Consider the following 24,416-nt stretch of genomic DNA (forward strand, 5'->3'; position numbering starts at 1 on the left):
GGAATAAAGAGAGAGAGGAGAGAAAGAAAGGGAGAGAGATGGAGTAAGAGAGAAAGAGAGAGGGGGGAGAGAGAGGGGAGAGAGAATAAAGAGAGGGAAGAGAGAAAGAAAGGGAGAGAGAGAGAGATGGAGAAAGAGAGAGAGAAAAAGAGACAAGAGAGAGTAGAAAATGAGAGAGGGAGAGAGAGAAAGAAGAAGAGAGAGGGAGGGAGAGAAAAATAAAGGGAATAAAGAGAGGGGGAGACAGAGAGAAAGAGAAAGAAAACAGAGAAAGGGGGAGAGAGGGAAAAGACAAGGGGGAGAGAGGGAGAGAGAGAAAGGAGAATAAAGAGAGAGAGAATAGAGGAAGAAGAGAGAGGGAGGAGAGAGCTAATAAAAACAAAGGGGTGAAGGAGAGAATGCAAGGGGGAGAAGAGCAAGTGATAGAAGATAGAAAGAGAAGAGACAGAGGAAGAGAGGACAGCATGAGGGTCGGTCCACAGGTCAGTTTTTTACTTTTAAAATGACATTTGTTTATTTGTTTTTTGTTTTTATTTGTATCTCCATCAGTTGTACCCGAGGACCAGCTAGTCTTCCTGGGGTCCTTTTTAAAACCATTTAACAGTTTTAAGACATGTTTTTATTAGATTAAAAACAATATCAATAGTCCAAAAACAGTTTGAATACAATCAGTAAAATGTAAAAAATTTTAAATGAGCTTAATAAGAAATTCATCATTCAGTGTCACTACAGAAAAAATATTAAATCATTTTATTTCAAATTCAAGTAAAATTAGAAGCATTTCATATCCATAATTATATAAACAAGGCGTACAAGAAAGAAAGAAGAGAGCACAACTTTATTTAAATATCATGTCTAAGCATTTACCAGATACAAATTACCCAGAAGAATTTGGGGTTGTTAACAGTTGAACCTTGTTTGGTGGATCGTTCCAAACTTTCGTGGCTTAATAGATCGTGGTTTGCTAAAGAATATCAGTTTTGACTCTCGGGATAAGAAACAAACCCAACTTGTAGCATATCCATGTGACCCTGTGTTGTGTTTTAGTTGGTCATACATGAATTGAGGTGCCCTTGGTGTAAGATTTTCCATGTTTTCCTTCAGTTTAGCTGGACATGACGGTGTTCACTCTAGAGCTGTGTGGACAGTGCTAAACACGCTGCCTTATTTTGAATGAGATGACGTTTCATTAAATAGTTCAATTACAATGTCTGTATTGCTCAAAAATACCTTCAAAAACATGCATTCAGTGTGAACATTGGGCTCACCTCTCCACAGATCTGACCTGTAACTTGGCCTATCGTTGTGTCTCAGAAAAAAAAAAATACTGTCAGGACATCACCTCAGACTATGAACATGTTTAAAATAGTCCTTTAGCAGTTAAATGGTATATTTGGGTGTAAATTATAATCATTTAATTTAATCATTCATTTACTCATGTGTTTGTGTGTTCGAGTGTGTAATGTGGTGTAGTCTGTGTCGTCCAGCTGGTGTGGAGCAGGTTTTGCCTTCAGGCTCACATGAATAAGTCACCAGTACTACAAAGTATTCTGTTTGTACTCATTTTACACATTTTGTAGTATTTTATGGTACACAACAACACTGTAAGATGTTTTTAGGTGGGACAGAGGAGGAAGACCACTGTTTACTGTTTCTCCCTCCTCTTTTTCTCCTCCCCTTTCTCTCTTTTCCTCCATCTGTGGTCTGCTCCTTCTGTCACCTTCTCCCTATTTCTCTCCTCCTCCTCCTCCTCCCTCTCTTCATCCCTCCCTTCCTCATCACCTCTCTCTCTCCTCCTCCCCCCTTTTTTCCACCATCTGCTCCTGTCTTCCATTCTTTCCTGTTTCTCTTTTGCCTTCTCTCCTCCTTCTCACTCCTCTCCTCTCTCCTCTTTCCTCCCTCCTCTCCTCCATCTCTCCTCTGCTCCTGTTTCCCCTCACTCCTCTGCTTCTGTCTTATGTTTCTCTCTCACCTTTTCTCCTCCTTCTTGCTCCTCTCCTCTCTTTTCTCTTTCCTCCCTCCTCTTCTTCATCTCTCCTCTGCTCCTGTTTCACCCTCTTCTCTGCTCCTGTCTTTCCTATGTTTCTCTTTTGCCTTCTCTCCTCTCCTCCTTCTCGCTCCTCTCCTCTCTTTCCTCCCTCCTCTCCATCTCCTCTTGTTTCCCCCTCTTCTCTGCTCCTGTCTTTCCTATGTTTCTCTTTCGCCTTCTCTCCTCTCCTCCTTCCCGCTCCTCTCCTCTCTTTCCTCCCTCCTCTCCATCTCTCCTCTGCTCCTTTTTCCCCTCTCTCCTCTGCTCCTGTCTTTCCTGTTTCTCTCTTGCCTTCTCTCCTCCCTTTTTTCCTCCCTCCTCTCCTCTCGTCCTTCTCGCTCCTCTCTTTCCTCCCTCCTCTCCTCCCTCTCTCCTCTGCTTCTGTTTCCCCTCTCTCCTCTGCTCATCTTCCCTCCTCTGCGTTCCTGTTCCCTCCTCTCCTCCCTCTCTCCTCTCTCCTTCTCTGTAAAAAAGTAGGTTTTTGGAGCAGTGATGTCACTCTCATTGATCTGCCTCTTTTTAAATTCCAAAGATGGTTTATAGAGACGACAGCACACTCTGTTGTCCGGTGCTGATTCAGGATTTTCAAAGATTCTGTGTAACATTTCTCATGATATCTAAAGCTCTGTTAAACTGGGCTTTGTTTTAACACAGTCTGACCAGAAAGAACAACAGAAGAGCGAATTAGTGCTGTTAAACAAGTCAAATAACATTAATGTGGACCATGAATGTTCATATTCATCAGACTCTTTTTCACACAATCTAAACCTTGCTGTGTTTGCAAATGTGTGCATTTTTGTCACCATGGTAACTGCTGAACATTCCTCCATACACATACATGCAGAACCCCACAGCGTGACTGTCACTGCCAAGTAACAAGTCTCTGCTCTAAAGACGGACATAAGGAATAAGCGCTGTCCGAGGTCCTGATTCAGGAGCGCTCAGTGCAGCACCATGGACAGAGCACATGAGGGACGAGCTGTGTGTGTGATTTAACTGCAGCTGTGTGTGTGATTTAACTGGAGCTGTGTGTGTGATTTAACTGGAGCTGTGTGTGTGATTTAACTGGAGCTGTGTGTGTGATTTAACTGGAGCTGTGTGAGCGCGTTGTGTGGCGCATGTTCTAGGAATAAAATCTCTAATCTGGCTGTTCGTTTGTAGGAGGGGTGGGAAATATTGACAAAAATGAATGACTCAGTATTTTGAAATCTATATGACTAGGCTTTTTCACGAGACCCGTTGATATTGCCTTACCTTTTCATCACCTCAAGTCCTGAAGCAAAACCAAAAAACACTAAGCATCTTCATTCAATTTGGAGATAAAGGGTGTGATCGAGTCCTATCTAAACGCACTGATTCTGTCAGACAGGCCGTTTACACAGGCTTACTCAAATGTCTCAGAAGGAAAACACGTCTAACGAGAGTGAAACGTCCCAGGATTTCCAGCCTGATCTCCAATGAACACCTGCGGATTGTGTCAAGCTCTCCGCACATAGCACATGCGCACAGGGTGAGCAGATATGTGCAGCCGGAAATATGCTCCATCCAAAGGTTTAAAGACACATTAGGCGACAGTTGGCCAGTGTTATAACCGTTTCACTTTTATAGAATTAATTCTTTGTCAATGCTTCTGAAAGGACCAACAACTTGTACTTTATGAACTATTCATGCCACATGGCGCTTTTACTGTGAAAGCGCTCACAGGACGCGCGCGCCCGCCTCTGGTGTGGAGGCAGAACTTTGCGCAGTCACCTGCTGCAGCAGCGCACAGAGCTCCACACACAGAGGGTACCCGAGGGGAGCCGGGGAGACCCGACCTGCCCCCGCCTAAACCCGTGAGGACTGTAGCTCTGTTTGCTCCTGTCACCGCGAGGACAGCCGCTGGAGGCGGGGACATGTGCGCTCTGTGCGGGTAACCGTCTGTCACTCCTCAAATCCGCAGTTTTTGGGCGAAAAATCCTCGCCTTCGTCGACATTTGAAACGAACCTCCGCAGACGACGATGGACGTGACGAAGTGAAGAGATTTACGGTGGAAAAGAGAACAGACCTTCGCCAAAATTACGACGGGAATCAAATACAACTCACTGTCTCCCGGAGACGGGAGAGCCCCCCGGCCCCCAGCCATGAGGCGCGGGAAGGAGACCAAGGACAGCGTGTCTCTGCTGCCCTGCTTCTACTTCGTGGAGGTGATCACGCTTTCCACATACACAAACACGCACAAGCACGCACACACGCACGCACAAACACACGCGCACACACACACACACACGCACCCACACGCACACACACACCTGCACACCCCAACACACATGCACACACAAACACACACGCGCGCGCGCGCGCGCGTGTAAAGGGGCTCAACTTTGGTCCCTCATATGTGTCTTCTGGGCGACATTTTGTCCCACAGCTGCACCCCGCTGCACCTGTCATGGTCCTGTGTGTTCATAAACAGCAGCTCCGCTAAACTGTGTGAAATTGTGAGGTTTTCGGTGCTCACGGAGGATTATGGAGGCTACTGCAGGCTGCTCATATGTTACTATGTAGTACTAACTGTCACTGAATATAACAGTGCCATATACTAATGAGACTAGGTAACACACAGGTGCAGTTTGCCCAGTGTTTAGTGAGAACCTGATGGTTGGAGGTCTTTGCTGTAGTGAGCTGTGGACATGGCTGCAGTGGAAGCTGATGTTCTGTGTAAAAGGATCCAGACATTTTAGTATTAGCCTCGCTCGTCTCCATAGTGACACATTTGCTCTGTTGCTCTGTCACTGCTCATAATACAAGATTAACAGGCCCTATGTCTCCAGCCTAGATTTAGACTTTTACATTTGTATTTATACTCCATGGTTGCATAGGACTTTGCTTAAAGGTGCACTATGTAACTTTTTTGGTGGAGGGTGGTTAGGAGCTGTTATTGCTTAAAAAACATAGAGACAAGCAAGGCCATGTTACAGGTCAGATCTGTGGTGAGGTGACCCTGCTCACAATAAGAATGCATGTTTTTCAAGGTATTTTTAGTACATTTGTAATTAAACAAATGAAAGATATAAAGTTGAATGCTATACTGTGGAGTCAAAGCAATAACAACGCAATGGAGACAAGCAGGTGACAGAAAAATTACACAGTGCACCTTTAAGTCATTGTTCACATTTTACATAGAAAATAAATATACCGTAAATCTTGCAACTGCGCTCATACAGTTATAGCAATTAGCAAATCACAAAGGCTAAATTAAAGTTTGAAGAAACATCATTTCCTCCATAAACAACAAAATCTCCTGTTCTATTCTGCATAAAAACTGCTAACCCTGTAGCTTAGATCTGTACAAACATGTCCTGAAATGTGATTCTTGTAGTTTGTCAGTTCATATTTAATGATTTTTGTCAATTGTTCTGGGCATTGTTTGTTTAAAATGTGAACTTTGAATATATATATTTTTTTTTTCACAAATCATTCAGCCCTATTGTAGAATGCCACATTGACACATAACATAACACATTCACTCGACAGGGAGATGTTGGATTTCTTTATCAAGACATGGAGCTAATAGCTGGGCTTGTTCCTCTTCAGCTGCTTCTGTGGCTCTGAAGTCTGAAAGAGCAGGCCCAAAAATGCACCGCACATGATCCAACCCAAACCAGAGGAGAGGCTCACAGCTCCACTGACCTACATTCAACCAGTACTCACTGCACACCGCTAAAGACAGGGAGAAGACATGGATTTGGGATGATTGCTTATAGGAACAATGGGGTGATGTTAACAAAAATTAATATTGATACTCGTTGGGATTATGCGGGTATTGATAATCCTATGATAGTTTCGCAATCCACCAAAAATGTGCTAAAATGTACCTGTGAATGTCGCACCAAAATGAATCGAACTTTCGTGTTTTTCTAGTTATGACTTGTTTTGGTGGGATCGTACCTGTATTTATGATAGTTTTACATCAGTTAAAATGTTGAAATGCTATCAACACCAAAAATATCATCCAAAATGCAGGGCCCATTTATGTGCCAGGAACACATTTTTCATACATTACATTTTTCTTCTTAAGCTAAAACAAAAATAAAGGTGTATTTTTATTAGTCTAACCATAAGTATAGTGTGATCTGGACAAGTTTTGGCCCTTGTCACATTATGGTTGCTAGGTAACAGTAATACAATTACGTCTTTATATGTCACATGTGCTGCCCATGACAAACCAGTAAGTGAAATGATAAACTAAAAAGTTGGCTGGACTTGAGGCAGGACAGAGGGCGAGATGACCAGACTGATATCAATCTGTACAAAATACAAAGAGATCAGTTTGTCAGGCAGTGTTTTAGTGAAATGTAGTCTAACCTGTCAGATGCATTAAGTTTTGATAGTTTCCTTATTAGAAACATTATGCTAGTTTTGCATATCTCCAAAATGACAATCACGATAATATGTTGTCCATCTCCGTTTGTGAGGATGGAATCTCCATAATTGCATTTTGTCTGACCCATATTTTGTTACTTGCAAAACAGTTTGAAAAAACAACATTCAGTTTAGGGATGGTCTGGCACTCATGAGCACACAGAGCAAATTATAAAAAAATATTGGTGCTACATCAGACCAATACTGATATCTATGAAAACCCTCTGATATGGGAATATTGGAATATATCGTCCATTCTTAACTCAGTTCATGGCATCAGAGATAGGATCTAGTCCCATAACTGCTAAACTAATACATGAATCCCATGCATTTCAAAACATGGAGACACAGGGACTGTTAGTTCTCTACATATTACATCTTGTACTTTCCCATTTAAATTTGAACTTGAGGAATATTTCAGCCCTGAGCCAGACAGGCTACGCTAAAGCTGGATTCGTTACACTTGGTAATAATGATATCTTTAACCTTTAGGATGATTCACCTGAATGTCTCATTATCTTTGAAAACACAGATCAGATCAGGCTCACTTATTGTTTAGTTAAAAGGCTGTCTATCAGATGCAGTTTTCAGTGCATCAAAATTGTATAGTGTTAGTACTGTATTTTCCGGACTATAAGTTTTTCATAGTTTGGCGGGGGTGCAACTTATACTTATACTCAGATGCAACTTATATGTGAAATTATTAAAATATATAATTTCACATCTTCGTTATTGTTACACTGACAACTGCGTGATGGCACTCTAGGCTTGTGTACCAGTATGACACACAGAAGCGGCACTTTATCTACTTCCGGAGCTGGCAAAGTTGTTCAGTAGCGACACCGAGTATGAAGAATTCAATAGATTTAGTCATTTTGAGAGGGATCGAGAGTAAACGTGTTAGCTTGTTTTTTATGCTTTAGTTATCTAATTAACTGAGACACTTATTCAGTTCTGTCTATGCTTCATGTAGCTGAATAAATATAAATGTGTCACATTAGCGTGCTGTACTGCTATTCAGCCTGTTGTTCTCTATTTTATTGTTGTTGTTATTATTATAATTTGCCTTTAAAGATAAAATGTCTGTTCTTGGTCCCAGATTTTGTATGGATTTTATACTCCGGAGTGACGTATAGTCTGGAAAATACGGTAGTTGCATGTGACCTCCAAAAGTGTCAACTATTTTATTGTTTTAACATGTACGGTTTAGAGCTGTGAAGATAAAGGTGCACTAAGGTAACCTTTATGGTGCAGGGTCCACCACCTGCTTGTGTGATCAGCCTGGGAGATCACACAAGCAAACAGAGAGGTCTACGGCCAATCCTGTTTCAGTAAAGCATGTGCTTTTTAATGGGGCGGCAGTAGCTCTGTCCTCTGATCCAGAGGTTGGCAGTTGCATCTTGTTCTCAACCTAAAATATCATAGGTAGAGTGATCAGGTTGATGGTGTACTTTCAGACCCCATACTTTTACTCCTACTTAACTAATATATTATACAGTGTAATATTACTTTTACTTGAGTAACATATGGTACAGTGTAACAGTACTCTTGAATGAGTGAAAGTTGTGGTTATTCTTCCCACTGTAAGTAAGTGACAAAAGCTTTATTTTTGGCAATATGAAAGTTTTTCCACATTTGTGGTTTCTCCTTATCCTTGAGTCTATTATTTTCAAGTAACAGTACTTCTGCTTAAATACATTGTATGGCCATTCTACCTCCTCCTCTGGCTCTGAATGATACGAAGATATAAGATAAGATAACCCCACAAATTTATCTTAGGCATGATATTATTATAGTTGAGGCAAGTGGTCTTCTGCATTTGAATCACACTGCAGATAAATGGCTGTCATGGTTTGACACTAAACATTGATTTTTCTGTAAAGAGGGCACAGACTCTTTGGGAAATAAAGGAGGGGCTGGCTCAGATGAGCACTTGTGGAGTTGGTTGCAGTAACTTTGCACATATTACATCATGTTAAACTTAGTGTTACAGACAGGTTACATTTGGCCTCCAGAAACAGATTATAAACTGGACTTTTAGTGTAACCAAGAAGAATAATGAATGTATAAAAAATGCACTACATTTTCATCATAAACCTTTATAAAGATATAAATACACTCGAATACACTATGAATATATTTTTTAAAAAAAACTTATCAACACAGTGATCGGGATTCTTCTGTCACACTAGGGCTGTGCAATTAATCGCATTTTAATTGATATTGAAATTCAGTCATTTGTAATGGTCATTGATCAGGGTCTTTTTAATAGAAACAATTCAGGAAAATAATGACACAGAGTGGTTGGCTGCTCTTTGGCTATGTGGCTCACAGCTGGCTCATACACTCAGCAGTTTTTGAAACATTCTGATTTTTGAGCTCAGTTTTCAACATCATCATCATCATGGGATTTTAACAAACTAAGAAGTGCAGCTTGTGCAGTTCAAGGGACACAAGTGGATTGTGTGAAATGAAATGCTTATTTTTCCTGTACCCATGGAGACCGTGCAAGAAGCTAGTGAAGTAGCAAACTATGGACCTTTGAGATGCTATAGGGTTTTTACACCAGATGTGCCCGTAAATGTGGCAGAAAACCTTCCAGAAGAAATACGCCAAGACCAACGGCGACTGAGAAGAATGCGTTTCCCTGAGTATCAATAAAGTATTCATCCATCTATCTATCTATCTATCTATCTATCCATCTATCTGTCTTTGATGAGTCTACAACATTATAACATGGCATGAAGCTCACAAGAGTAAATTGGTGAACACAAGCTGCAATTCATAGGTTTGATTCCTTCCTGATCTGAAAGATTTTGTGAGGAGCATCACCTGAGGATATATTTTGATTTGAATTGTGTTATTAACCTCCATGACACCCCTCCCTGAACCGCCACCTTAACGTGGTGGAGGGGTTTGAGTGCCCGAAAGATCCTGGGAGCTATGTTGTCAGGGGCTTCATGCCCCTGGTAGGGTCACCCATGGCAAACAGGTCCAGGGGGACAGGTCAGACGAAGAGCGGTTCAGAAGCCCCTTATGAAGAGTGTAAAAACACGGCAAGCTACATCGCCTGGACCGGCGTTACCGGGGCCCCACCCTGGAGCCAGGCCTGGAGTGGGTGCTCGGGCGGCCGGGCTCACCCCGAAGGAGTGACGTGGGGCCGTCCTCATGTGGACCCACCACCCGCAAGAGGATCCGTAAGGGGCCGGTGCTTGAAGATCTGGGCGGCAGTCGAAGGCGGGGGCCTCGACGACCGGATCTCTGGACATGGAGACTGGCTCGGGGTCTTGTTCACGAGTGAGGGAAGGATGGAGCGTGAGATTGACAGGCGGATCGGTGCAGCGTCTGCAGTGATGCGGTCGCTGTATCGGTCCGTTGTGGTGAAGAAGGAGCTGAGCCGGAAGGCAAAGCTCTCGATTTACCGGTCAATCTACGTTCCTACCCTCACCTATGGTCTTGAGCTCTGGGTAATGACTGAAAGGACAAGGTCGCGGTTACAATCGGCTGAAATGGGCTTCCTCCGCAGAGTGGCTGGGCACACCCTTAGGGATAGGGTGACGAGCTCAGTCACACGGGAGGAGCTCGGAGTAGAGCCACTGCTCCTACACGTTGAGAGGAACCAGCTGAGATGGCTCGGGCATCTGCTCAGGATGCCTCCTGGACGCCTCCCTAGGGAGGTGTTCTGGACATGTACCACCGGGAGGAGGCCCCGGGGAAGACCCAGGACACGCTGGAGGGACTATGTCTCTCAGCTGGCCTGGGAACACCTTGGGATCCCACCGGAGGAGCTGGAGGACGTGTCTGGGGTGAGGGAAGTTTGGGAGTCCCTACTTATACTGCTGCCCCGCGACCCGGCTCCGGATAAGCGGAAGAAAATGGATGGATGGATGGACCTCCATGACAATGGAGGAATATTACCATTGCAGATCCTTCAAATCAGAAAGTTATAATTTGCTTGAAACCCATGAATAGGTAGCGTTCATCTTACAGAATATGATGGTGTCATAATGTCAGATGGTGGACAAGTGTGATTCAAATTTATGATCCACAAATGTTGAACCATATCATTATTTGTTTGGAATTAGCTCTACAAACCTACGACATTTATCTGATGGCTCCAAGTCCTGTTGTTTGTGGCAACAGCAGCAGCCCAGATCGCGGGTCACTCTTAGAGAGTAGCTGTCACTAAAGCCCAGCCACAGTGAGCACACAGAAACCGGGGAGGGTGTTCCGTGGTCCTGATAGATGAACTTACCACCTGTGACTGCTTGATGTTGAATAAGGGTAGACAAGACCACAGACCGGAGAGCATACATGACCCAACACAATCTCATGCACCGACCTCTTCACCTGTCTTTGGGTCTGGCTGCACAGTTCCCAGTTCCTGTGAGGCCCCAGGGAGCATGGAGCTTAACTGGGCCAAATTCCCACAGTTTTCCATGAGCTGAAAAAAAACATGGGCTAATAAAAGACTTGTGTTTTTAAATCCACTTTTTATTTACAGTGGTTTTCTTATTTTGTATTTTCCTATATTATTTGTATTTTAGGTCTGCTGATTTGAGGTTAAAATTAGGGCGTTCTTATAATTTGCAGCAGGCAACATGTTTCTCTTAAAAACAAAACTGGATCAGCTTAAGCAGTGTGAATGTTATAGCAATCAAAATGTGTATCACATATTTGTGTGCTGCCACATTCGCCCGTCAACAGTGTTTTTGCCCTGCGAGTGACAGCGAATTTTCAAGTGTCCATCATGGCCGTTTGACGCAATTTTTGTTGCTTGTGGAGGAAATTATGTTACTTTAAAAAATTGCAGCCTTGAGATTTACTAATTGCATCCATTCATCCATTTCAATGCCATTGCAATTAACCTTGCAGCCTTAACATGCAGCCGAAACGTTGGCTCCATTGCTTCATACTAAAATTTTGACTCAATTTTGATTCTAAGGAAGAATCTCCATGCTCAATGATTGTGATACCACAATGATAATAATAAATAAATAAATAAAAATCTTTAAAAAACAGAATGTGATTTTTAGCATTGAATACCTTCTTCTAGTACCTTCTTCTATATTACCATGTGGCCTTATATCTGTGTAATCCCTCAGTCCCTCATAGTGGTCCATGGGTGTATACTAGTCTATTTGTCTTATACTTGTTCTGATACAACCCAAAATCATTCTAAACCTATTCAGGAAAGGTCATTTCTGTTCTGTGAATGTTTTTTTTTTAGTAACAACCCCTGCTCAAATGAGTATCAATCCTAGTTTCGATCCTACTTTTAGTTCTGATTAGTGTCTGTTTTTTGCCTTTTTTCTGTGTGTATTGTAATATGTATTGAGAATTCTGATATTTTGTTTATTCTAAGATGTGTCCTCAGATGAATTATGAATGCCTGACTAATAAGAGCTAATATTTCTGCTGATTTCTGCTGATTTTCTTGCCGCATTGACAAAAACAGAGCAGATTTGGTTAGCGTCAGCTCTCCATTTCTGAAAGTCCTGTGAGAATGTACCAGATTTGTCCGAATAGTATGAATTTCTGATGAGTTATTTGGCTGTTCATGGTTGATTTCTTGTTCCTACGTTTCGATGGGGCCGACTGTCACACCATCTACCCACCAGCGGCTGCTAGGCAACCATCTGAATGAGAGTATTTTTATATGTGCTGAGGAGAGAGTAGAGGAGAGAGAGAGTGTCCTCCTCGTGATGATTGTACTACTCCCCAAGTCTGCTACAGATCAGGAGGACATATTACATCTCTATTCTAGGATTGGCAAAAATATCAAAAATCAGATACTAATCGATACTAAAACTCGAAACTAGATACTAGCTAGAGCGGGTATCGATACTAAAAAAGTCATACTCACAGGACAGAAATTAACCTTTCCTGAATATCTTAAGAATGATCTTAAGCGGTATCAGACCACACAGACTTGTATATTCACCAATGGACCACTATGGAACATATCTGGACAACTGAGGGATTACACACATACAAGGTCACATCATAATATAATAAATATATAATAAAGTACCACGATTTAATACTGATAATCACATTTTACTGTCTAAATAAAGAGTATTTTATAATTATCATCGTCGGAATCTGAATTGAGTATCGAGTATATTCCTTAATATCGAAATTGAGTTTGAAATTTTAGTATCGTGACAACAGTGTGTATTTTATGTTCTTATGCTAAGATTTTACACAAAAGTATAGTATTTGCAGCTGTTTCAAACACGAGACAGTGTATGAGTTCATGGGTTTCAGCTTCATGTCTCTAGGCGCCATTTTGAGGACATCTGACTAGGGCTGCTGGGCAATATATGGTTAAAATATGATCTAATCCAGGTGACAATAATCTTGTTTTGGTGAAATTACCATATTGCATTTTTGTTTTAGTCTTCTGTTTAATGCAGCTCTATAGTGAAACAAATTAAAGGTGTCTTGTCTTCAGAGTTGAGTGTAACCCCGGTGAAAATTGCGGATTTCCTGGTATATCAGTTCCCTCTCTCCCTCTCTCTCATTCCCGTCCGCTGCGCAAATTTCACATGCCCGCTCATGTGACTTGTGACATGATACCTGAGGACTCTCCCTTTCAGACTGCCCCTGTGTTTATGGATCCAGAGCCAATACAGCGAGAGGCTACTGTCAATTCACATGTGTTCATCAACATTCCTGAGGACATGATACCTGAGAACTCTCCCTTACACACTCCCCCTGAAGACTCTGCGGTTACAGAAGAGAGATTGGACACTCCCTGTCGGGACTATGGTTGGGGGCCGTGGAAATTCTTCACTTTTGGAAGCGTTTTAATAAAAGTGGCATTCTGCAACTACATGACCGGTTCTACTGTGGTCGCTGGAGGTGTTCTACTGTCTACGGTCCTTTGGGAATGTGCTGAGTATTTGTGGTTCAAGTATGCATCAAGAGTAAACGGCAATAGGATAGTGTCACCTCCCTAGACTCCACAAGACACTACTATAAATATGATTGGAATCAGTTGTAGTGATAGTAGGAAAAGCAGAAGTCGGTGAGAAGCAACAAGAAGTTTCTGCTGATTGAAGACATTGGCAGAAACTTCTCCACTTGACTTGAAGCAACACGTCAACAGCAGCAATAGTCAAAGAAAAATATAAAATCTGTCAACTGGAGAAAAAGTTAACAGATTTCATGTTTTTCTTTTACTATTGATCATACCTGGATGACTGAGGAATTGGAGACATTGGCAGTAAAAAATAAAAACCCCCACAAACTGTGACGTTCCCCTTATTAAACCTTATTAATGTCCATTATGTTTAAGTGACCTGTACCTGATCCAGGGAGTGACACATGTTAACATGTTCTCCCTGTGCCTGCTTAGGTTTCCCCTACCACTCGGACAATGCAGCTCTATAGTCAAACAAATTAAAGGTAAAAGGTATTGAAAACTACCACTACTGCATTTTGAACTTTGGAGACATAGACAAACTAATAATAAAGGGCTACTCAAACATGTGTGAATGAAACAAAACTCCGGGTATGGTTTTGATGAGGTAACAATGTCATAACATGGCATAAAGCTCACAAGAGTCAATTTTGTGTAATATAGGAGCTTTAAGTCATATAAATCCAATGGTTAATTAAAATTAATTTAGGTAAAAATCCAATTTGTGGTCTGGCTTTCAGAAATTAGTGATTTGGCATATCGCCCACCCCTACATTTGACCGTTTAAGAGATAGAATATTTTCTTGTGAATTGATGATGCCATGGCAATGGTGGTAATTTGTCATCACTCTAAAACCAATAGATAGCAGACAGCAGTGGAGAAGAGCACTGTATCCCACTATCACGGGTTCATTCAAAAATAACACCAGCACAAACTAGTACAGAGGTGTGTTCATTCACATCTGCTGTAAGAATCCTGTATGTTTATCTTTTATTTATTTATTTAATTTAGCATGTTTTGGGGCCTCTCTTATTGAACAATTGCTTGGTTTCAGATTACATCACAACATTCTGTGGACAATAATAAAGTCAAGGTCCTATATTACGCAAAATTGACTCGTGAGCTTTAAGTTAGAATGTTGTTACCTCTTCAAAAGCATGCCCAGTGTTGTGTTTTGTGTTTCATTCCTACATGTTTGAGTTAACCTTGATTATAAGTCTGTCTACATCTCTAAAGCTCAAAATGCTCTTTTCCACTTTCTGATGTCATTTAGTAGTAGTTTCAAGTTAACAGCTACTTTTTACCTTTTGTTCAGTAGAGAGTTGCAATTCCAGGGCTGAAATTATCCAAATTATTCTAGTGAAGCTGTATGGAGATTAAAAATGCAGCGGAGCATTTCCTGTATAACCACTTGACATCACAAGGTGGAACAGTGTTTTTTGTTTGTGAGAAGAACGGAGCCTAAAAATGGATTGTTTGTGTTTTAAACATGCACGAATAAAACAAAAAAAATGAGGAATCAACATCATAACATGGATAAGAAAATAGTGTATAGAAAATAGTGTAATATGGGCTTTAATACAGATGGGGACAGCTAAAATTAATATTGTTGAAATGCACATTTCAGTTGTAATTCAGGGGGTGGTTTGATCTAGTGACCAGGTTTAACATTTGGGAATTTAACTTCTGGATATTTCTCATGAAAATACATGTGAGTAACCTGGCTCTTGCCCCCATCTTGGACTCTTGCCCCTAGCTACAATCTCATACCTACCAACAGGCTACAGCGTGCCACCTCAAAGCTGCCATTCATTTTCTCATAGACAGTTTAAAACAGGAAGTTAATGGACCCCTTTCTGTTGATAAGCTGTTTTATCATTGCAATGTAATACTAAAGCTGGTGTAATAAAAAAGACTTGGCTAAATATTCTTGTTAATATATGAGTATGCTATACATCTTGCCATCTTAATGTGAAACTAAACACTAAATCTGTTTTTTGCCACAAACTTTGTATATGGTGTTTATATGACGTATATAGTCACTTTTTGGCAACTTTAGTGCAAACTAGGTAAATTTGCAGTTTTCTGGTCAAAAATCACCTAAATCTAAGTTTGTGCTGCCTTCAGTGACCTCTGCATTTTCCAATAGTTGGTGATATCACACAGAACTGTCCTGATTACAGCCAGATGTCTGATGACAAACACCTGGCTGCAGTGTGGATACCTGTTTAATCACACTGTCCCTTATACCTCTAGACCCCTCCTCCTCTCTTTCTCTCTCTTTAGTCCTTCAGGTACTGCCCCGTTTAGCAGCTTTATTTGAAATGTGTTTTGTGAGTGAAGGTTTAGGTGTTTAGTCACACTTTAACTCAAAAGTCATATTGTTTTAACCCAACAGTACAGATTCATAAATAGTGTTACCTCCTGATCGTCTTGACTTCAGTGATTTCTCACAGTTCACACTAAAATGTCAGCCTCCATTACCAGGTGCTAATGGTGCTAATAAAGCTAATGTCGAAGCTAACAGGCCTGAAAGAGCAGAATGCTGTTTTATTCTCAGCGCTAACGCCTAACTGAGTGAGAGTAGGTGGAAGACAAGTATTTAACAGACAGCAGCCTTTATGGAAAACCTATGAACTGACTGATCTTTTTAAATGACCCATATGTAATTGTGATTGTGATTTTAAATTTCATAAATGTAAATGACTTATACTGTGTCCCCAGGTGCGAGATAGACAGGTAAAAATTGCAGTGTTGATTTATTCTTGATTACAAAACCACTGAACATAATGGCGAAGTTGGTTATGTTAATTCTGCATTTTGTTTTTTTAAGGTGATTATCCAGTCAGAAAGCAGAACAAGCCTCACAAGTCTCTCATTTGGGTTGCTAGACTCGATGCTGAAATTCAGGATTCAATGAGGTTGAGGTTCTGAGGTTTCACATGAGGCCTGGTCTGTCCATATACTGACAAAAACTTGCAGCTTAAGGCAACCCAGCCCTAGTTGAGACTGTAATACCTTTTTTAAAACATTAAAAGCGCGGGTTAAGTTCCCTCATAATGTGGGTTATGAGAATAGTAATTGGATGGAAGCCATAACATTGATGAGAGGGAAATGCATGTAGATAAAACTAATCATTGCCTTGCTTCATTTACATGTTAATAGCTTTTCCATTTGTCTGTCAGCTGCAAGTTTGTACCCCTTTATTCATTTTAGAGCCACACTACACTACTCTAATTATACATTTCCCATTTTTAATATTACATTTAAGAGGTGGATGATACATTTGCTTAACTCTTTCATTTAAAAAAATGTACACGTCTGAGTAGTTTTCATATTTTACAGTGTAACAGTACAGTGTAGATTTGAACACTTATGTTTCTTCTCCTTCATATATGATTTGGTTGTTCTAATTTTTGTTTGAAAATACCAGATTGTGCAACATTTTGTCCTTCCAATTAAATTAACTACAAATTATAAACCAGATGTCCCGACAGTTGCCCCTGCTGTTTTGCAAAAATGTTGTTGTAATCTTGAATTAACACTTTGCGCACAGACCGCAGCAGGAGACTACAAAAGCCAAACCTATTCTGTTGTGTAAATGGGACTGTATCTGATTTTTTTTTCATGTAATAAAGTAAAATGTGTCACAGTACAGATATATTGTAAAAGCAGCTCTTAGGATCAATTTGAGACCACTGTATGCTATCTGTATTTAATTATAAAGCTTTTATATTTTCTGTAAACCAGGCATTACTGTGATGGCAAAACTCTGAATGTTGTAAAAAGCATTGTGTGAATGTTGTTTTAGACCATTGCAAATAGTTTAAAATGAACAGAGGTGGGGAGTGCTCAGTTACATTTACTTGAGTAACTTTTTTTGAGAAATTGTACTTTTGAGAGTACTTTTCTACTGACATACTTTTACTCCTACTTATAGACATATTTATATTGAAGTAACAGTACTCTTGAGTAAACGTCTTGGTTACTCTTGCCACTGTCAGTAAATCTACAAGTGAAAAAAGCTTTATGTCGACAATATGAAATTATTTAAACATATGTGTTTCTTGCGCCGCTCCTGCAGACATGATTTAGTTTCTCTCATTTTTAAGTCTATACTTTGAACATACCAGATTTTGTGCATTATTTAATGTTTTGTCTTTCAAATTACATTCACTTCATATCCAGACAGCTCTTTCTGGAGTAGTAGTAGTTTTTCCAAATACTTTTTTACTCTTACTTGTAGTTTCTTGGACCACTATTTTGTACTTGCAACATTATTATTTTGATGTAACGCTACTTATTTGAGTACAATTGTTGGCTATTTCACCCACCTCTGAAAATGACCTAGTTCTGTTTTTCAAGTTGGTAAAATCCAATGTTCCTTTCCTGACTGGAGGTTGTTTTTGTGGTACAGCTCCCCATCCTGGCCTCGTCGGTGGTCAGCCTGTATTTCCTGGAGCTGACGGACATCTTTGAGCCAGTGCACTCTGGGTACTCGTGCAGTGACCGCAGTCTGTCCCTACCCTATGTGGAGCCCAAGCAGGAGGTGTGCCCTCTGCCCTTGCTCTTCAGCCTGGCCTTTGCTGCACCCACTGTCACTGTGAGTATCATCTCTGCTATTTCACAATGTGTATATGCCCTATCCATTTAATGAATTATAATATATATTTATAAGCTTGTTAAAGAGGAAAAATCGGGCCCTATTCAAGCCCTCCTTACGGTTAGCTATAAGATTCTGTGTAATGCTCAGCCCACGAGCCTACGTCACCCATGCTCCCACACAAGAATTCTCCATAAATATAAGATAAAAAACTGTACACAACAATGTGATAAACCTGATGTGCAGTAATTTGATCAGCGTGATAGCCACTGATCGTGTTGTGATAGTGCTCAGAAACAAAAACAAAAAGTGAAACTTGTAAAACATGTTAATACACTGTTCTGGTGAATATAGTCTTTACAAAACAATAAAAGGTGATATTGTGATCTAAATAAGTTATGTGTTAGGAGTTAATACCCCACAGAATTAAAATACCCCCAATACATTAAAGCAATATATTATTTAGAGGTCTCTGATATAAAGAACTTGCACATAGCAGCTAAATGGCAATATAATACAAGTAAAATCCCTTGTGGATCATTAAGTCTATAGTAATTCCATATATGAATTTATAGAGCATAGTCATATTGCATTATTGATTTACTCCTTGGTGGTGAGGTACCCCACAGCTGCCCTGGAGCATGTCTAACAGCCTGCGCTGATGGCCTCTCTGACCACTACTAATCACAAACGCGTACACATTCACGCAGTGCTAAGCAGACAATTTTGACAGTTTTAAATGACAATCTTTCAAAGACATTTTTGTATTTTATGTCCTATTTCCCTATTTTCCTAACGTTACATTGATTTTGCCTTTGAGCTACCTCTGTACCTGAATTTTAAACATGTGTGATGAAGAAACATAACCAACCTTTACTCCTGCTGATCTGTATTGTTATTTTTTGCAGATCCTGATTGGAGAGGCCATCCTGTACTGTTACCTGTCCCGCAGGTCCTCCTCCGGTCACACTGAGGCCAACATCAATGCTGCAGGCTGCAACTTCAACTCCTACATCCGCCGCGCTGTCCGTTTCATTGGTGAGAGGGGCTCAAACACACTCACCCTCACATACACTCACACATGTCAGGTCATATGAGACAAAGAGCTGGTGTTTTCATTGCGCAGTCTTAAAACAAACAAATGTTATTCTGATGTGTTAAAAAAAAAAGTTTGTTTTTTGTTGAATATATGGTGAACATCAGTGGTGAATCTGCTCATTTTAAGAGGGGATATTACACTTCTAATAATAAGAATACCACTGATAAGAGCTATAGAGCTATTACATGGTGGAAAGCTCCAAAAAGTTGATTTAGCATAATACCCCCTCTTTAAATTGGTGACTGGTGTCCATTTCCCTGCGCTATAAAGGCAATAAACTATAAAATCTTCAAATTATGAGTAGTCATTTTACCATGCCCTTTTGTCAACAACAGTGACACTGTAACTACTATCCTCCATTTTGGGCTTCAAATAAGATAAGATAAACAAACTCTAGATTTGGGATAACAATGGTCTAAAAAAAACTTTGAGAGCAGCTTCCAACAGCATTTGACAATATATTGACAATGTATTTATATTAAGCTATCTAAAGAAATACATTTTGAATACTGAGCTAAATTTCTTGGTTACTGTAAACATATGCAGTTCTTGCCAATGTGTACATAACTAATGCTGCTTCCACAACAAGCCACATTGAGACAAAAGCAACGTCTTTAGTCTGTTATTCAAAATACTGCATATAAATAACCATACTGCTGGAAGGACAATTTATAAGTTTGAGTCTAGGGGAGCATGCTATTCATTCAGATTATAAATGTCTCCAAGGCCATGCCTCATGTGAAAACTCAGAACCTCCAGAATTCACTCACTGAGCTGCAGAGGCTGCACTAGCATTAACGATTGGCTGAAGGTGCTGGGGTTTAGGTAGTGACGATTTAGATCAGAGTCATTTTCGCTGACTTGTTTTAAGCTATGTTTAAAAGGCCTGTACTTTATTTCAAGCATGAGTGAGTAACCTGTTTTAATTTGAACTTTTAGCCCTGCCCTCAGTTTTGCTGCTGTGATACCATTCAGATTATTTAATCAATTGTACGGACCTGACAAGAACTCGTGCCACAAAATCTTCCGAGACAAAATTACCACACGACTGTGTACACTTGAGTGAAATGAGCTTGCGAGATTTCTTTACCCTGTTTGAATTGGACAAAGGTTGAAGAGCTACAGTTACATTTTTGAGAAGTTTTAGCTTCAAAAAGCAGTCGTACAATAACTGCAGTAAAAATACTTAGGAAAAGGTGAGGCCAGAATTGAACTGAACCACATAATTTATTAAAGTGGGACCAAACACCTAAACTTCATTCACAATTCAATTAGAGCTGCTAAACTAGGGAGTGCCTGGAGGACTAAAGAGGAGAATGAGGGGGGGAGGAAGGGCGGGGTGTGAAACAGTGTGATTGGTCCAACAGGTATCCACACTTTAGACTCCACCCCTGCAGCCAGGTGTTTGTAATTAGATAAGTAATCAGGACATCCCTGTGTGATGTCACCAACTACTGGAAATTGCAGAGGCCACTGAAGGCAGCACAAACTTTAGCCGTTTTTGGCCAGAAAGCTGCAAATTTATGTAGTTTGCACTAAAGTTGCCAAAAAATAACTAGGAACAATTGCTAATATTATTAAAACACCATATACACAGATTAGTAGCAAAAACGTGGCAAAAAAATTGCAAATTATAGGCCAATTATTTAGAGGTTCCACAAATGATGACCAAGCTGTTTGTCATGTTTTGTACTAAGGCGTGCACATCTTCGGCCTGTGCGTGACGGCCCTGATCACGGACATCCTGCAGCTCTCCACAGGCCTGCACGCCCCCTACTGGCTGGAGGTGTGCAAGCCCAATCTGACCCAGCTGAACATGAGCAGCTGTGAGGAGGGCTTCATCCTGGAGGACATCTGCTCGGGACAAGACCAAGGGCTTATCACGGCGGGGAGGTACGGCACTCAAATAAGGGTCCAAATAAGGGATTTAAAGGGCCTCTACCTTATTTCAGGAACACATTTTACTTTGAACTTTAGCCCAGCCCACTTAGTCCTTTCTGCTGCTCTGATATTGCACCATTAAACACAAACAACTGTCTAGGATAGTGTCATTCAAATTCAGTTGCTTCTTTGTAGTTCTCCCATCTCTGCCTACTGATTGGATGAAAAGAAGTGATCCTTTCAACAGCTGCTGCATTAGTTATTACCAGAGTAAATACTATGTAAATGAATAGATAATATTTTACACCTCAGTTTCATTTTAGTAGTGTTTGCCAAACAATGCAAAATATGTCAAATTATAATTAAGAGTGTTTATCTTGGTAAATTATAATAAAATCAGATACAGGGATCTTAATGGGTCAGGGTTAGCTTACATATGGTATAAAAACATATGGCTTTTTAGGTTTCTGTAGTACTAGCCATGTATTTAACATTTTTTGTTTAGTTACTCAGTCCCAGCTTAGTCCTGGTGTAGTGTTTGTTTAGCCTGGTTTTGTCCTGTGTCCATTGCATAGGGTTGTAATGTCTAGTTTAGTCCTGTTTTAGTTCTTTAGTTCTGGTTTATCTCTGAATGTAGTCTTGGTTTAGTCCTGGTTTATCTCTCTATGTAGTCCTGACTTGGTCCTGGCTTTCTTGTATCCTGTGCTGGAGGAAGATGTATCGTTGGTAATGTATTGTTTAGTCCTCGTTTAGATCTGGTTAAGTCCTGTTTTATCCCTGTATACAATCCTGACTCGGTCCTGGTTCAGTCCTGGTTCATTCCCTTATATCCCTTGTATCCGGAGGATGCATGTGGGTGGTAATGTCTAGTTTGAACACTGCGGTGGTAATTCTGTGTGGTTGTTATGGAAACAACGAGCTGAATAAGAGGCCTTGTAGTCGCTGCCCGCTGAGGTCGCACACACAAACTCACTCAACATGACCGCCCCTAGAAATCCTCTATTCAAGACAAACACTTGTGATAAACACAGTAATAATGATTTCATATCTGTCTGATCGTCTAGGCTTGTCACAATAACACATTTTGAGGTATGATATATTGCTACAGAAAAATATCACGATATACGATAATATTGAAACTACTTTATACCACTGACACAGTAACTCTAAACAGGTGGAGAGGAATGGACTTAAAAACATGCAGGAGCTATAAGCCTACTGAATATACATCAAGTATGTAAGATTAGCATCGACATCAACTTGACTCACAAATGTGATCATTTTTATTTGTTTCCTACATGTCTACATGAAGCTTGGTGAACAATTCTCTGACCACTGGACTCAGTGTCATGTTGAAAAAAGACAAATGAAGACATTTCTAACTTGTTGTTTGGCTAACCGTAGTATATAGCTAGCTAGTAGGCTAAACCTCATTCTGACCAGGGTTTTGGTGCAGGATTCTGGAGAAGGGTCCCTGGGTCCTTCACTGCTCCTGGCTTGTTTCACTCAAACCTGGGTCAAATGCAGATGATGATTTCTCTTATGGGGCAGTAATACATTTTATCTGGATGGTTAGTCATAATATTTGAGCATCCTCTGTGCTGGTGACATATATGAAAGAGACACAAAAAGTCTGTTATTCCCTGTATTAGTGAGTATGGTTTTGTGAATAATAAGAGTGCATTAGTCCCAAGTGGAGCCATGTTGTGGAGTGTTCTCTCTGGTCCTGTCCTCAGCTCATTATCAGCCTCCCACCACTTTCACAGCTCCGATCTGTCACTGCACCAAGCCCTCTCTGTGGACTCCTATAGGCCTACACTGGATCTGCCACTCTGCCACTCCACCTCTCCAAAACCCCGTTTCCATTGGTTTGCTTTGGAGTGGATCAGTGTCTCTGCTGTCTTAAGTGAACCGTAACGGCTTGTTTGAGGGGTCCAGAGTGGACCCTGGGGGGTACTAGGAGAAGGAGCTACACAGCTCAACAAGATGATTAGATACGAGAGAATGTAGACTCAAGACGGCAAAAAGCAGATACAGGAGAAAAGAATAATACACAACAAAAATCTTTTTTTTTTTGAGGTGCAGATACAGGAACAGATGCACACATGTTGAAACATGTTTTATTTTAGAACGTTTCAGCCTGGTTGCCTTCGTCAAATCTTTTTTCGTTTTTCTTTCTTTTTGATTTCTTTTTTTTTTATTCTGGCAGGGATTAGGACTAACCATAAGGTTAAGTCAATGTAATGCAATTTTACCAAAAATTGATATCTACTTGATTCTCATCTACTATTTACAAAATACATTTAATAAATAACATAGTTGACTTGTTTTTCTTCTTAAAATAGGTTAAGGTTAAGGTGCACTTTATTGTCCCTGTAGGAAAATTTGACCAATCCTTCAGTGCCACTGAGGCACCTCATCAGGAGCAGTGGGACCCATCTACAGATCTTGAGCTGGTCTTGGTGAGGACTACCTTAGTTGGAGGAGATAGCCTGTTGTGCAAGTTTTGGGTTGTAGCTATAATTTTAATGTCTCTAGATCAAGACTCAAATTTGATATTCAGTGACTCATTGTTGTTTGGAGAGATGAGGACATTTTCTTAACAGGCTCACTAAAATACCAGTATTTAAATGAACCATTCTCAGCTGTTGAGTGTAGGCATAGAAATAGCCTTATGCTGTGCTTAACAAATGACTTGTTAAATGCAGGTCAGTGTATGGAGCAGATCAATAATACATCAAACATATGCTTGAGATGCCCTCCCTGAAGCTATGAGCCAGTGTGGAACTGGGTTAGAAGATCGAGTAGGAATCATGTACACTTCCAGTATTACAGTGGGATGGAGAAGCAGCATATGCACCATAAGCTATTTTGTAGCTCAAAATCATAAGAGCAGTTGCCTCGTAGAGCTTAACGTCACTGTACCTGATTTTATAGTCTTAAAAATGTCAAAAATAGAACAGAAGTTTATTTTAAATGGTTTGTACAAAGTTATTCCTTACTTATCTTATGCATTCTGAGCATCGTAATTATTCACCGTGTTTAAAAGCAAAACTAAATCAGGACTGGACTAGTGATTGGACCAGGAATAAAACAAAACCAGGACCGAACCAGGACCGAACCAGGACTAAACCAGGACTAAACCGGGGGTAAACGAGGTCGGACATGCTGTAGATGTATCCAGGACTAAGCCAGGACTGAACTGGCCATAGGAGTGCCATCGAAGGTTTTAAAGGGCAGTGAAGTCATATGCCCTTCTGTTTATAATGAATACAAAAGTGAGTGGGAATAAAGAGGGGAGTGCAGAACATATGGCCTCAGGTGTGACTTGTTTTTGCCCTTGACTTTTAATGTAGCAGCAGCAGTCTGTATTTGCATAGTGTTAAATGGGGTCATCTATGGAAGCTTTTATGACTTGTTATTGAGTCTTTGCTGAAATACCAAAAACACTGAATATTCAGCTAACTCACTCA

General features: G+C 40.5%; 1 protein-coding gene across 1 annotated transcript in view; it reads left to right on the forward strand.

The window, feature by feature from the left end:
• Window positions 1-4,153: 4,153 nt before the first annotated feature.
• Window positions 4,154-24,416, forward strand: part of LOC117385196 (phospholipid phosphatase-related protein type 4-like) — a 35,912-nt gene continuing 15,649 nt past the window's right edge. The window contains exons 1-4 of the mRNA XM_055228244.1: window positions 4,154-4,216; window positions 17,778-17,963; window positions 18,872-19,001; window positions 20,760-20,955. Coding sequence (XP_055084219.1) covers window positions 4,154-4,216; window positions 17,778-17,963; window positions 18,872-19,001; window positions 20,760-20,955 — 575 coding nt within the window. The remainder of the gene's footprint in view (window positions 4,217-17,777; window positions 17,964-18,871; window positions 19,002-20,759; window positions 20,956-24,416) is intronic.

This window comes from Periophthalmus magnuspinnatus, chromosome 17 (assembly GCF_009829125.3).
Source record: "Periophthalmus magnuspinnatus isolate fPerMag1 chromosome 17, fPerMag1.2.pri, whole genome shotgun sequence".
NCBI lineage: Eukaryota > Metazoa > Chordata > Actinopteri > Gobiiformes > Gobiidae > Periophthalmus > Periophthalmus magnuspinnatus.